The following is a 13,291-nucleotide window of genomic DNA, read 5'->3' on the forward strand; positions in this document are numbered from 1 at the left end:
AGCAGGTAAAACTATTATGGGCCCTGCTGCATTTGAGGTTTGAGCTGAGCGTCTCTATGGAGCTAGGGCCCAGGGGAAAGGGAATAGACTGTGCCCTTGAAGCCTTTTCCCTCATGAAGAGGACATAAAGGGATAAGAGGTAATGCTAGCTCCTGCCCTGCTTGGTGTAGGACTGGGGGGACTGGAACATCAGTAAAATACTCACTTCTGGTGGTTGGCACAGAGCTCTGATGGGTGAAGCCTGCAGAGAGAGGCAGGGAGGAGAGTGGGTAAGGGTTAAGGAGAGGTCAGACCAAATAGGGGTCAGGGTTACCCTAGTGCAATGAGGAAAGTTTCATGAAGCATGGTCATTGAGAATCTTCACCAGCACCCTCATATGGGGGAAGAAGGCCTTGAGGGTAAAATCCGTGCAAGATGAAGATGAAACCGTGAAGTTCAAACCTCAATCATCACATATAGAGCACATCATCAAACCCTCAATGGTCAGACAGGGCATGTGACCCCAGGACAGACAGTAGGGTCTACCCAGCTAGGAGGAAGAGCCTCCAGTCACATCATGGCTGCTCACCATTGACATAGAGACTGTCTCTGTCCAGGGTGTAGGGGCCCAGCTCTGTGATGCTGTTGGTCAGCTGGCTCAGCTCCCAGTATAGCCGCTCTCTGTCCAGTCCAGGGCTGGTGGGATCAAAGCGGTGGGTGCAGATGGCGTCCACTCCAGTGGCTGTCCCATCCTTCTCAGGTCTGGGGAGGGCAAGAGTGGGGAATGGCAATTAATGGATTGCCTAGGGAGGGGTCTTGAGCTTGCTGGGTGAAGGACAGGAAGGGGTCAGAGGAATTGAGAAGCCTGGTACAGACGTGAGAGAAGTCACACTTTGATTCTCTAAGTGCTTTGACTCCCTGCCAGCCTGGGATTGTGAACAAAGTCATGGATGAGAGGATTTTTATGAAATCACAAGGTGCAACCTGCATTCTCACAGCAATGGGGAAAGAAGAGCTGAATCCTGAGACAGGAGAAGAACAGGAATTAGGGGTGAAATCAAGTGGATGAGGCATGTTTGGCAGAAATTCTGGGGACAGACTTTAACAACTGAAGGAAAGGGAGGTGGAGGGAATTTAGAGGGGTGATGAGGGTAAGGGCTCAATCCTGCTGATGGACTCCGAAAATGTGTCAGTTGAGGTGGGAGGTGGTAGAATCAGGAGACAAACTGGTTCTGGAGCCATTGCCTCCTGAATTCCATCTGTGCTGAGGCCATCCCACGGTAGGGCAGGAAGGAAGGTGACCAAACTTTTTGGGCCTGGGAACAATTGGGGAAACCAGGCTGGAAATTCTAAGGTCTCACCTGAGCAAGGTCAGTCTGCAGCCAGAATACAGAGGGCCGACACTGGTGCTCTTGAACAAGGGCTTGAGCTGTGGAGGAAGGGGAAGGAAGTGAGTGGGTGGGCTGAGGTGTAGGGATGGGGCAGACATGAGGTAGGAGGGGCTGGCATCACCAGTTGGGGCTTGCGTCTCTGGGGCCAAGGAGTGGTGGGTGAGATCTTCCGTGGCCCTGGCATGGGTGATATAAGCAGGACTGGTAAGGTGGTGGAGCTCTTACCAGACCCTGCAGAACCCTCTCCGTGGTGTTGAACTTTCTGGAGCCAGGGTGTTGCATGTTTTCCTCATAATGCAGGTTAGTGATGGTAAAGTTGAGGGTGAATGGTATCAGGAGAGGGCCAGCGGCTGTAAAGGGGTTGGGAAATAAACACGATGTTCAAAAGTAGAGAAATATATAACAGTTTGCAATAGACTTATTTTTAAACATATGCAGCAGCATTTCATGTGGATAAAAAATAAAAGATTTTCATGCCTCTCTTGACTACAATAATAGAAGTTTTTCATAAATAAGCATATTATATAATTGTAATGAGATGGTGAACATAGTGCTTGGTGCATATTTAGTGCTCAGTAATGTCAGATGCTATTTTTTTACCTCTGTTATTGCCATCTTCGTCATCAACATAACCATAGTTGTTGCCATGGCTATCATCGCTTTCATCACTATCAACGTCAGCACCACCACTACCACCATCCTCATCACCATCACCACCACAGAGATCATAATCAGCATCATCACCACCAGCACCATCATAATATTATTATTACCAGGATAATCACCAACACAATCATCATCATCATCATCATCATCATCATCATCTTCATTATCCTCATTGTCAACATCACAATCATCATTGGCACTCGTCATCACCACCATCATCATCACCACCACAATCACCTCAAATATCACCAGTATCACCACAATCATCCCAAACATCACCACCATCACATCATCATTCCTGTTATAATAAGCACCACTATTATCACCATCATCTTCATCACCATCTCCATAATCATCACCATCACCAACATCATCAGCAGCATTGCCATCTTTATAGTCATCTCCATGATATTATCATCATCTCCATCCCCCCCACTATCATCATCACTGCCACCCTTATCATCCTCATCATCACAAGAATATAAGCTCTCTGAAGGAAGATATTTTTATCTCTTTTGTATCCCCTGCCACATTCCACAGGTCTGGCACAGAGTAAGTGCTCAATAAAGTGTGTTGGTTGCATCAGCTGCACTAGATTTGATTTGCTATGATGTTTCATCTTAATTTGCATGAAAATGACAGAGATGAAGACACTTACCATTGACTGGTATCATTGACTGGTGCTCACCTGTGTGGCTGGAGAGGGAGGATGGAGTCCCAGAGGTTGCCAGGTACACTGTGGGGGTCCCAGGAGCTGAGAAGAAGCTCTCATCAGTGAAATTAGCAAGTACCCCCATGGCAGAAAGGCCAGCAGGTAAGACTATTATGAAACTTGATGCATATGGGGTTTGACCTAGATCAGTCTGTAGCTGGGGCAGAAGGGAGGATGAATCCCTTCTGCCTTCCCAGCTCCTTCTCTTAAGAAGAGGAGCTATGGTTTTATATGGAGAAGGGTCAGCTCCTGCTTTGCTTTGTGTAGAACCAGGGGCATGAGATTATCAGTTGAATACTCACTACTGGTAGTGGGCACAGATTTCCGATGGGTGAAACCTGCAGAGAGAGAGGGATTAACCTGAGTAAGGTTAAGGTAGAGGTGGATAACCAAATAGGGGTCAGGGCTACCCTGGTGAAATGGAACCGGGGCTGCTGGAGGTTTTCTATCAGTATCCTCACATCAGGGAAGAAAACCCTGAGGGTAAACCCAGTCTTCAACATAAAGAAGAAACCATGATGTTCTGACATCAACTATCAAATATAGACAACATTGTCAAGCTTTCAATGGCCAGGCAGTGAGTGTGACTTCAAGCCAGGGAGTAGAGGTTGCCCATCAGAGAGGAAGAGCCTCCAACCACATCACAGCTGCTCACCATTGACATACAGACTGTCTCTGTCCAGGGTGTAGGGGCCCAGTTCAGTGATGCTGTGGGTCAGTTGGCTCAGCTCCCAGTAGAGCTGCTCTCTGTCCAGCCCAGGTCTTTTGGGATCAGGGTGGTAGAGGCAGACAGCGTCCACTCCAGTGGCTGCTCCATCCTTCTCGGTCCTGGGGAAAGGAGGTGGGGAGAATGACAATGAAAAGATTACCTAGGACAGGTCTTGAGATTGCTGATGGAAGGACAGCAAAGGAGAAGGGAAAATGAGAAACCTGGGAAAGAGGTGAGAAGCCACACTTAGATTCTCTGAGTGCACGGACTACCAGCTTGCTTGGGACCATAAACAGAGTCAAGGATACAACAATTCTTATAAAAGTGCAAGGGTGAAATTTGCATTCTCATGGCATGGGAAAAAAGAGCCCAGACTTGAGACCACTGAAGACCTTGAAATGGGGATGAAAGCACATGGGTGAGGCATGATTGTCTTGAGAGAAATTCTGGGGACAGAATTTAACACCTAAAGGAAAGGGAGAGAGAGGGAAAGGTAGGGGCTCAATCCTGATGATGGACCATGCAGATTCTCTCTGTTGAGGTGAGGTGTGGGGGTGTTACTATCAGGAAACACACCGGTCCTGAAGCCAGTGACTCCTGAATTCCACCTTTGGTGAGGATATCCCTAGGAAGTGTATAAAGGAAGATGTGCAAAGTCTATTGGAGTGAGAATAGTTGGGACAGCCAGGCTGGCTATTCTAGCCTCACCTGAGAGAAGTCAGTCTGCAGCCAGAGTACAGAGGGCCAACACTGGAGTTCTTGAATATGGGACTAAGCTGTGGAGGAGGGAGAGAGAGGTGAGTAGGAGGGTTAAGGTCCCTGTGTGGGGGCAAAAGTGAGGTGGGTGGGGCAGGGCGCAGTGGGCATGGCTGGCCTCAGTGGGTGAGGCTTGCATCTCTGGGGATGAGGGCAAGGTGGGTGCGATCTTCTTCCATGGCCCTGGCACAGATGTTGTATGAGGGGCTGGGTATCTGGAGTCGGGGAGAGTGAAGAGGTCAGGGTACTAACCAGACCCTGCAGGACCCTCTCTGTGGTGTTGAACTTCCTTGAGCCAGGGTGATGCATGTCCTCCTCATACTGCAGGTTGGTGATGGTGAAGTTGAGGGTGAACGGCACCAGGAGAGGGCCAGCAGCTGTAGTGGGAGGGGGAAACAAACATTACGTTTAAAGTGGAGAAAATAGGAATTTGCAACAGACTTATCTTTAAACATGTGCAACATTTAAATTGAATGACTAAATAAATATTTACCATGCATCCCTTTCCTATAATGACAGAATTTATTTACTTATTTTTTTGAGATGGAGTCTCACTCTGTCACTAGGCTGGAGGGCAGTGGCACCATCTTGGCTCACTGCAACCTCTGCCTCACGGATTTAAGCAATTCTCCTGCCTCAGCCTCCCAAGTAGCTGGGACTACAGGCATGCACCACCATGCCCGGCTAATTTTTGTATTTTTAGTAGAGATGGGGTTTCGCCATGTTGGCCAGGATAGTCTCGATCTCTTGACCTCGTGATCCACCCACCTCGGCCTTCCAAAATGCTGAGATTATGGATGTGAGCCACCGCACCTGGCCTGACATAATTTATTTTTTAAAGGATGCTTTATAATAATAGTTAGATGCCGAGCATAGCTCTTGGTGCATATTCAGAGCTTAATATTGTCTGATGTTATCTGTTATCTTTTTTATTGCCATCATTATTGTTGCTATCATTGTCACCATCACCATCATTATTATCATCATCACCACCATGATAATCCCAAGCATGACCACCACAAACATCATCATCGCCACAGACAACACATCACCATTATCAAAACCCCACGACCATCACTGGCATCATCCTCATCACCATCATTGTCATTTTCATCAACATCACCAGTCTCATCATCACCATCTCAAACAGCACCCCAAAAAAGAAAAAATAAAAATAAATAAACAGCACTACCATCACCATCATCATCATCACACTCAACACATCATCACGAATATCATAACTGTTACTGACATCCTCATGTCCATCATCATCATGGTCAGCACCACCACCACCATTATCACCAACAGCATCACTATCATCATTGTCATCATAATCATCATAAATAGCACCACCACCACCATCATCATCACACTCAACATATCATAATTAATATCATAACCACCACCACGATCATCATTATCATCACATAAACAGAAGCTCACTGAGGGCAGACATGTTTTTATTGGTTTTATTTTCCTTGTTGTATCCCTAGGGTCTAGTACACTATAGGTGGCCAATTAATTTTTTTGGTTCACTCACTATCACTAGACTTACTATGATTTTCTATCTTTATTTGAATGAAAATGGCACAGATGTTTACATTCATCAGGCATGCTCTAACAGAGATGCCATTGACTGGTACTTACTTGTGGGGCTGGGGACGGGGGATGGTGTCCCTGAGATTCCAAGGTCCACTGTGGAAGTCCAAGGAGCTGAGAAAAAGTCCTCATCAGTGAAAGCAGGAAGTACTCTCATGACAGAAATGGCAAGAGGGGAGACTATGGGGTCTGCTGCCTGTGTGACTAGAGATGGGTCTTTCTTTGGAGCTGGGGCAGAGCAGAGCTTGAGTAACTGCTGTCCTCCTATCTCCTTTGCTGAAGAAGAGGACCTATGGGTTTACGAGGAGGGGTAGCTCCTGTTCTGCTTGGTATAGAATCAGGGGCATGTGGACATGACTTGAATACTCACTGCTGGTGGTGGGCACAGAGCTCCGATAGGTGAAACCTGCATAGAGAAGGAGGCAGGAGAGTGCGTAAGGGTTAAGGAGACGTTGGCGACCAAATAGGGGTCAAGGCTACCCTGGTGCAAAGGAATGAATTTCATGGTACAGGGGCATTTGAAGATTTCCTATCAGCATCCTCACATCAGGAAAGAATGCCCTGAGGGAATACGTCCACAGTGATAAAGAAACTATGAAGTCCAGACCTTAGTCATCCCATGTAAAACACATGACAGAATTTTCAATTGCCAGGCAGGAAGCATGACCTCTAGTTAGAGATTAGAGGCTGCCCAGCAAGAAGGAAGAGACTTCAACCACATCACAGCCACTCACCATTGACATAGAGACTGTTCCTGTCCAGGGTGTAGGGGCCCAGCTCTTTGATGCCATTGGTCATCTGGCTCAGCTCCCAGTACAGCTGCTCCCTGTCCAGTCCAGGGCTTTGAGGGGTAAGGCGGTGGGTACAGATGGCATCCACTCCAGTGGCTGCCCCATCCTTCTCAGACCTGGGGAAGGTAGGTGGGGAGAATGACAATGAAAGGATTACCTAGGATGGGTCTTGAGATTGCTGAGAGAAGGATGGCAAGTAACCAGAGGAAATGAGAAACGTGGGAAAGAGGTGAGAAGCCACACTTAGATTCTCTGAGTGTGCAGACTACTGGCTTGTTGGGACTCTGAGCAGAGTCATGAGCACAACAGTTTTGATAAAAGTGCAAGGTGAGGCTGGGCACGGTGGCTCATGCCTGTAATCCCAGCACTTTGGGAGGCCGAGGTGGGTGGATCACCTGAGGTCAGGAGTTCGAGACCAGCCTGACCAACATGGAGAAACCCTGTCTCTGCTAAAAATACAAAATTAGCCGGGTGTGGTGGCCCGTGCCTGTAATCCCAGCTACTCGGGAGGCTGAGGCAGGAGAATCGCTTGAACCTGGGAGACACAGGTTGCGGTGAGCCGAGATCGTGCAATTGCACTCCAGCCTGGGCAACAAGAGTGAAACTCTGTCTCAAAAAAAAAAAAAAAAAAAAAAAATGCAAAGTGAATCCTGCATTCTCACGGCATGGGGACAGGACAGCCCAGATTTGAGGCCAGTGAAGAGCTGGAAATGAGGATGAAAGCACGTGGCTGAGGCATGATTGTCTTGAGAGAAATCCTGGAGACAGAATTTAAGAACTAAATGAAAGGGAGGGGCAGGGAAAGGAGGAAATTCAGAGGGATGACTGGGGTAGGGGCTCAATCCTGATGATGGATCATGCAGATTCTCTCTGTTGAGGTGGGGTGTGGGGGTGTTACTATCAGGAGATACAGTGGTCCTGAAGCCAGTGACTCCTGAATCCCATCCTTGGTGAGGATATCCCTAGGAAGTGCAGCAAGGAAGCAGTGCAAAGTCCTTTGGAGTGAGAATAATTGGGACAGCCAGGCTGGCTATTCTAGCCTCACCTGAGGGAGATCAGTCTGCAGCCAGAGTACAGAGGGCCGACACTGGAGTTCTTGAACAACGGACCAAGCTATGGAAGAGGGAGAGAGAGGTGAGTAGGAGGGCTAAGGTCCCCGTGTGTGGGTGCAGAAATAAGGTGAGCGAGGCATGGCCCAGTGGGTGAGGCTGGCTTCAGTGGGCATGGCTGGCCTCAGTGGGCGAGTCTTGCATCTCTTGGGGCAAGGACGAAGTGGGTACATTCTTCTCCCATTACCCTGGCTTGGATGTTGTAGGAGGCACCGAGTATCTGGGTCAGGGCAGAGTGAAGAGGACAGGGCACTAACCAGACCCTGCAGGACCCTCTCTGTGGTGTTGAACTTCCTGGAGCCAGGGTGATGCATGTCCTCCCCATACTGCAGATTAGTGATGATGAAGTTGAGGGTGAATGGCACCAGGAGAGGAACAGCTGCTGTAGTGGGAATTGAAAATAAATACTGTGTTCAAATTAGACAAAATAGGAGTTTGCAATATACTTATCTTTAAATATAGGCAGCATTTCAATTGACTGACAAAGTAAATATTTACCATGCCTCCCTTGTCTTCAATGACAGAATTTATTTTTTAAAGGATATTATATAAAATAGTAGTTAGATGCTGAGCATAGCTCTTGGTTCATATTCAGTGCTCAATATTGTCTGATGTTACCTGTTATCTTTATTATTGCCATTATTATCCTTGCTATCATTGTCACAATCACAATCATTATTATTATCGCCACCACCATAATAGTCCCCACCATGACCACGACAAACATCATCATCACCACACTCAATATGTCACTATTATCATCATAACCCCATGACCATCTCTGGCATCATCCTCATCACCATCATTGTTATTGTCATCAACATCACCAGTTTCTTCATCGCCATCATCAACAGCACCACCACCACCATCATCCTCACTAACATCATAACCGTCACTGACATCATCCTCATATCCATCATCATCGTGGTCGGCAACATCAACACCATTATCATCAGCATCACTATCATCATCATCATCATCATCATCATCATCATCAACAGCATCACTACCACCATCATCAGCAGCATTACCATCATGATCATCATCATGATCATCATCATCGTCATCAACAACTAGCACCACCACCGCTATCATCAACACATGAATAAAAAAGCTCACTGAGGGCAGAGACACTTTTATTGGTTTTGTTTTCCTTGCCGTATCCCTTGGGTGTGGTACACAGTAGGTGGCCAACAAGTGTTTTTGGTCCACTCACTATTACCAGATGTACTGTACTTTTCCATCTTTATTTGAGTGAAAATGGCAGAGATGTTCACACTCATCAGGCATGCTATAATAGAGATGTCATTGACTGGTACTTACCTGTGGGGCTGAGGAGGAAGGATGGAGTCCCTGAGGTTCCAAGCTCCACTGTGGAAGTCCCAGGAGCTGAGGAAAAGTCCTCATCAGTGAAAGCAGAAAACACTCTCATGGCAGAAATGGCAAGACAGGGGACTATTATGAGGTCTGCTGCCTGTGCGCTTCAGCTGGGTCTGTCTTTGGAGCTGAGGCAGAGGGAAGCTTCAATAACTTCAGCCTTCCCAGCTCCTTTGCTCATGAGGAGGACTTATGGGTTTATGAGGAGGGGCAGCTCCTGCTTTGCTTGGTGTAGTATCGGGGCATGTGGACATGAGTTGAATACTCACTGCTGGTGGGGGCCACAGAGCTCCAATGGGTGAAACCTGCATAGAGAAGGAGCGAAGAAATTGTGTAAGGATTCAGGAGATGTGGGGGACGCAATAGGGTTCATGGCTATCCTGGTGCCATGGGACAGGGACCATTAAAGATTTCCTATAAGCATCCTCATAACAGAGAAGAATGCCCTGAGGGAATGCAGTTCACGATGACGAAGAAACCATGAAGTCCAGAACTTAGTCACCCCATATAGAGCACATAACAGAATTTTCAACAGCCAGGCGGAGAGTGTGCCCGGAAGCCAGAGATTAGAGTCCTCCCAGCAGGGAGGAAGAGACTCCAACCACACCACATCTGCTCACCATTGACATAGAGACTGTTCCTGTCCAGTGTGTAGGGGCCCAGCTCTTTGATGCCATGGGTCAGCTGGCTCAGCTCCCAGTACAGCTGCTCTCTGTTGAGTCCAGGGCTTTTGGGGTCAAGACGGTGGGTGCAGATGGCATCCACTCCAGTGGCTGCCCCATTCTTCTCAGGCCTGGGGAAGGTAGGTGGGAGGAATGCAATCAAAAGATTAACTACGAAGGGTTTTGAGATTGCTGAGGGAAGGACAGCAAGGAACCAGAGGAAATGAGAAGCCTGGGAAAGAGGTGAGAAATCACAGTTTCTCTGAGTGCACCAACCACTGGTTTGCTTTGAACTGCAAGCAGGGTAATGGATACAAGAATTTTTATAAAAGTGCAAAGTGGCCTGGCACAGTGGCTCACACCTGCAATCCCAGCACTTTGGGAGGCCAAGGCGGGCAGATCACTTGAGGTCAGGAGTTCCAGACTAGCCTGGTCAACATGGTGAAACCCAGTCTCTATGAAAAATACAAAAATTAGCTGGGTATAGTAGCGGGTGCCTGTAATCCCAGCTACTCGGGAGGCTAAGGCAGGAGAATCACTTGAACATGGAAAGCAGAGGTTGCAGTGAGCTGAGACCAGTCTGGTGTGTAGTGAGACTACGTTTCAACAATGAAATAATAAAATAAAATAAAATAAAATAAAATAGTGCAAGTTGAAACCTGCATTCTCATGGCATGGGGACAGAGACGCCAGACTTGAGACCAATGAAGAGCTGGAAATGGAGATGAAAGCCTGTGGATGAGGCACGATCGTCTTGAGAGAAATCCTGGGGACAGAATTTAAGACCTAAAGGAAAGGGAGGTGCAGGGACAGGAGGGAATTCAGAGGGATGATCAAGGTAGAGGCTCAATCCTGATGATGGACTATGCGGATTCTCCCTGTTGAGGTGGGGTGTGGAGGTGTTACTATCAGAAAACACATTGGTCATGAAGCCAGTGACTCCTGAATTCCACCTCTGGTGAGGATATCCCTAGGAAGTGCAGCAAGGAAGCAGTGCCAAGTCTACTGGAGTGAGAACAAGTGGGGCACCCAGGCTTGATCTTCTAACGTCTCACCTAAGCAAGGTCAGTCTGCAGCCAGAGTACAGAGGGCCGACACTGGTGTTGTTGAACACGGGACCAAGCTGTGGAGGAGGGAGAGGGAGGTGAGTAGGAGGGCTAAGTTGCATGCTGGCTTCAATGGGCATAGCTTGCATCTCCTGGGGCAAGGGTGAGGTGGGTGTGATCTTCTTCCATTGCCTGGCATGGATGATGTAGGAGGTACTGACTGTCTGGGGTGGGGCAGAGTGAGGAGGGTGAGGCACTAACCAGACCCTGCAGGACCCTCTCTGTGGTGTTGAACTTCCTGGACCCTGGGTGATGCATGTCCTCCTCGTACTGCAAGTTGGTGATGGTGAAGTTGAGGGTGAATGGCACCAGGAGAGGGCCAGCAGCTGTAGTGGAGGTGGGAAGCAAACACTATGTTCAAAGTAGAGAAAATAGGAGTTTGCAATAGACTTATCTTTAAACATATGCAGAATTTAAATTAAGTGACAAAATATTTACCATGCTTCCCTTGCCTATAACCATGCAATTTACTTTTACAAACATATATTATATAATAGTATTTAGTTGCTGAGCACTGCTCCTGGTGCATATTCAGTGCTCAATATTGTCTGATGTTATCTATTATCTTTATTGCCATCTTCATCCTTGCTATCATTGTCACTGTCACCATCATTATTATGATCATCACTGCCATAATAATCCCCATCATAACCACCACAAACATTATCATCACCACACTCAATGCATCATCATTATCATCATAACCCCGCAACAATCACTGGCATCGTCATCATCACCATCATTGTCATTGTCATCAACATAACCACTACCAACATCAATATCATCAGTACCATGGTCACCATCATAAACAGCATCACTACAATTATCATCATCATCACACTTAACACATCATCATTACCATCATAACCTTCACAACCATCACTGACAACATCCACAAGTCCATCACCATAATCATTGGTAATATCCCCACCACCATCATCAACATCATCCCACTCAACATGTCATTATTACTATCATAACCACCACCACCACCATCATCATCACATGAACACAAGCTCACTGAGGGCAGAGATGCTTTTATCGGTTTTATTTTCCTTGCTGTATCCCTAGGGTCTGGCACACTGCTGGTGGCCAATAAATTTTTTTGGTTCACTGAGTATCACTATATTTACTATGACTTTCCATCTTCATTTGAGTGAAAATGGCACAGATGTTCACATTCATCAGGCATGATCTAATAGACATGTCACTGACTGGTACTTACATGTAGGGCTGGGGAGGGAGGATGGAGTCCCTAAGGTCCCAAGGTCCACTGTGGAGGTCCCAGGAGCTGAGAAAAAGTTCTCATCAGTGAAAGCAGAAAACACTCTCATGGCAGAAATGACAAGAAGGTAGACTATTATGAGGTCTGCTGCATGTGGGCTTAAGCTGGGTCTGTCTTTGGAGCTGGGGCAGAAGAGAGCTTGAGTGACTTCTGCCTTCCCAGCTCATTTGCTCAAGAGGAGGACTTATGGGTTTAAGAGGAGGGGCCAATTCCTGCTTCACTTGATGTAGGATCAGGAGCATCTGGACATGAGTTGAATACTCACTGTTGGTGGTGGGCACAGAGGTCCGATGGGTGAAACCTGCATTGAGAAGTAGGGAAGAGACTTGTTATGGGTTAAGGAGATGTGGGAGATGCAATAGGGTTCAGGGCCATCCTGGTGCAATTAAATGAGTTTCATGGGACAGAGGCCATTAAGATTTCCTATCAGCATCCTCCCAAAAGGGAACAGTGGCCTGAGGGAATGCAGTTCACAATGAAGAAGAAACCACGAAATCTAGAACTCAGTCAGACCATGTAGAGCATATGACAGAATTTTCAGTAGTCAGGGAGGGAGCGTGACCTGAAGCCAGAGATTAGAGGTTGCACAGCAAGGAGGAAGAGACTCCTACCATATCACAGCTGCTCACCATTGACATACAGACTGTTCCTGTCCAGGGTGTAGGGGCCCAGCCCTTTGATGCCATGGGTCAGCTGGCTCAGCTCCCAATACAGCTGCTCCCTGTCCACTCCAGGACTTTTGGGGTCAAGATGGTGGGTGCAGAGGGCATCCACTCCAGTGGCTGCTCCATCCTTCTCGGACCTGAGGAAGGTAGGAGGGGAAATGACAATGGAAAGATTGCCTAGGACTTGTCTTGAGATTGTTGAGGGAAACATATCAAGGAACCAGAAGAAATGAGCAACCTGGGAAAGAGGTGAGAAGCCACACTTAGATTATCTGAGTACACAGACCACTGTCTTGGTTGGGACTGCAAGCAGAGTCATGGATATAATAATTTTTATAAAAGTGCAAGATGAAACCTGCATTCTCATGGCATGGGAACAGGAGAACCCAGACTTCAGACTAGTGGTGAGCTTGAAGGCTGATGAATGTATGTGGATGAGGCATGATTATGTTGAGAGAAATCCTGGGGACAGAATTTAACTCCT

General features: G+C 47.3%; 1 protein-coding gene across 2 annotated transcripts in view; it reads right to left on the bottom strand.

Moving 5' to 3' along the window:
* Positions 1 to 13,291, bottom strand: part of MUC16 (mucin 16, cell surface associated) — a 172,096-nt gene that overhangs the window by 53,291 nt on the left and 105,514 nt on the right. For both annotated transcript variants that reach the window (XM_065535782.2, XM_074025726.1), the window contains 22 exons: positions 12,772 to 12,944; positions 12,408 to 12,443; positions 12,083 to 12,148; positions 11,059 to 11,183; positions 10,807 to 10,874; positions 9,710 to 9,882; positions 9,359 to 9,394; positions 9,036 to 9,101; positions 7,970 to 8,094; positions 7,649 to 7,716; positions 6,547 to 6,719; positions 6,183 to 6,218; positions 5,861 to 5,926; positions 4,466 to 4,590; positions 4,166 to 4,233; positions 3,404 to 3,576; positions 3,051 to 3,086; positions 2,725 to 2,790; positions 1,596 to 1,720; positions 1,341 to 1,408; positions 569 to 741; positions 206 to 241 (listed from right to left, as the gene is read on the bottom strand). In XM_065535782.2, coding sequence (XP_065391854.1) covers positions 206 to 241; positions 569 to 741; positions 1,341 to 1,408; positions 1,596 to 1,720; positions 2,725 to 2,790; positions 3,051 to 3,086; positions 3,404 to 3,576; positions 4,166 to 4,233; positions 4,466 to 4,590; positions 5,861 to 5,926; positions 6,183 to 6,218; positions 6,547 to 6,719; positions 7,649 to 7,716; positions 7,970 to 8,094; positions 9,036 to 9,101; positions 9,359 to 9,394; positions 9,710 to 9,882; positions 10,807 to 10,874; positions 11,059 to 11,183; positions 12,083 to 12,148; positions 12,408 to 12,443; positions 12,772 to 12,944 — 2,081 coding nt within the window. The remainder of the gene's footprint in view (positions 1 to 205; positions 242 to 568; positions 742 to 1,340; positions 1,409 to 1,595; positions 1,721 to 2,724; positions 2,791 to 3,050; positions 3,087 to 3,403; positions 3,577 to 4,165; positions 4,234 to 4,465; positions 4,591 to 5,860; positions 5,927 to 6,182; positions 6,219 to 6,546; positions 6,720 to 7,648; positions 7,717 to 7,969; positions 8,095 to 9,035; positions 9,102 to 9,358; positions 9,395 to 9,709; positions 9,883 to 10,806; positions 10,875 to 11,058; positions 11,184 to 12,082; positions 12,149 to 12,407; positions 12,444 to 12,771; positions 12,945 to 13,291) is intronic.

Source organism: Macaca fascicularis, chromosome 19 (assembly GCF_037993035.2).
Source record: "Macaca fascicularis isolate 582-1 chromosome 19, T2T-MFA8v1.1".
In the NCBI taxonomy this organism is placed as follows: Eukaryota; Metazoa; Chordata; class Mammalia; order Primates; family Cercopithecidae; genus Macaca; species Macaca fascicularis.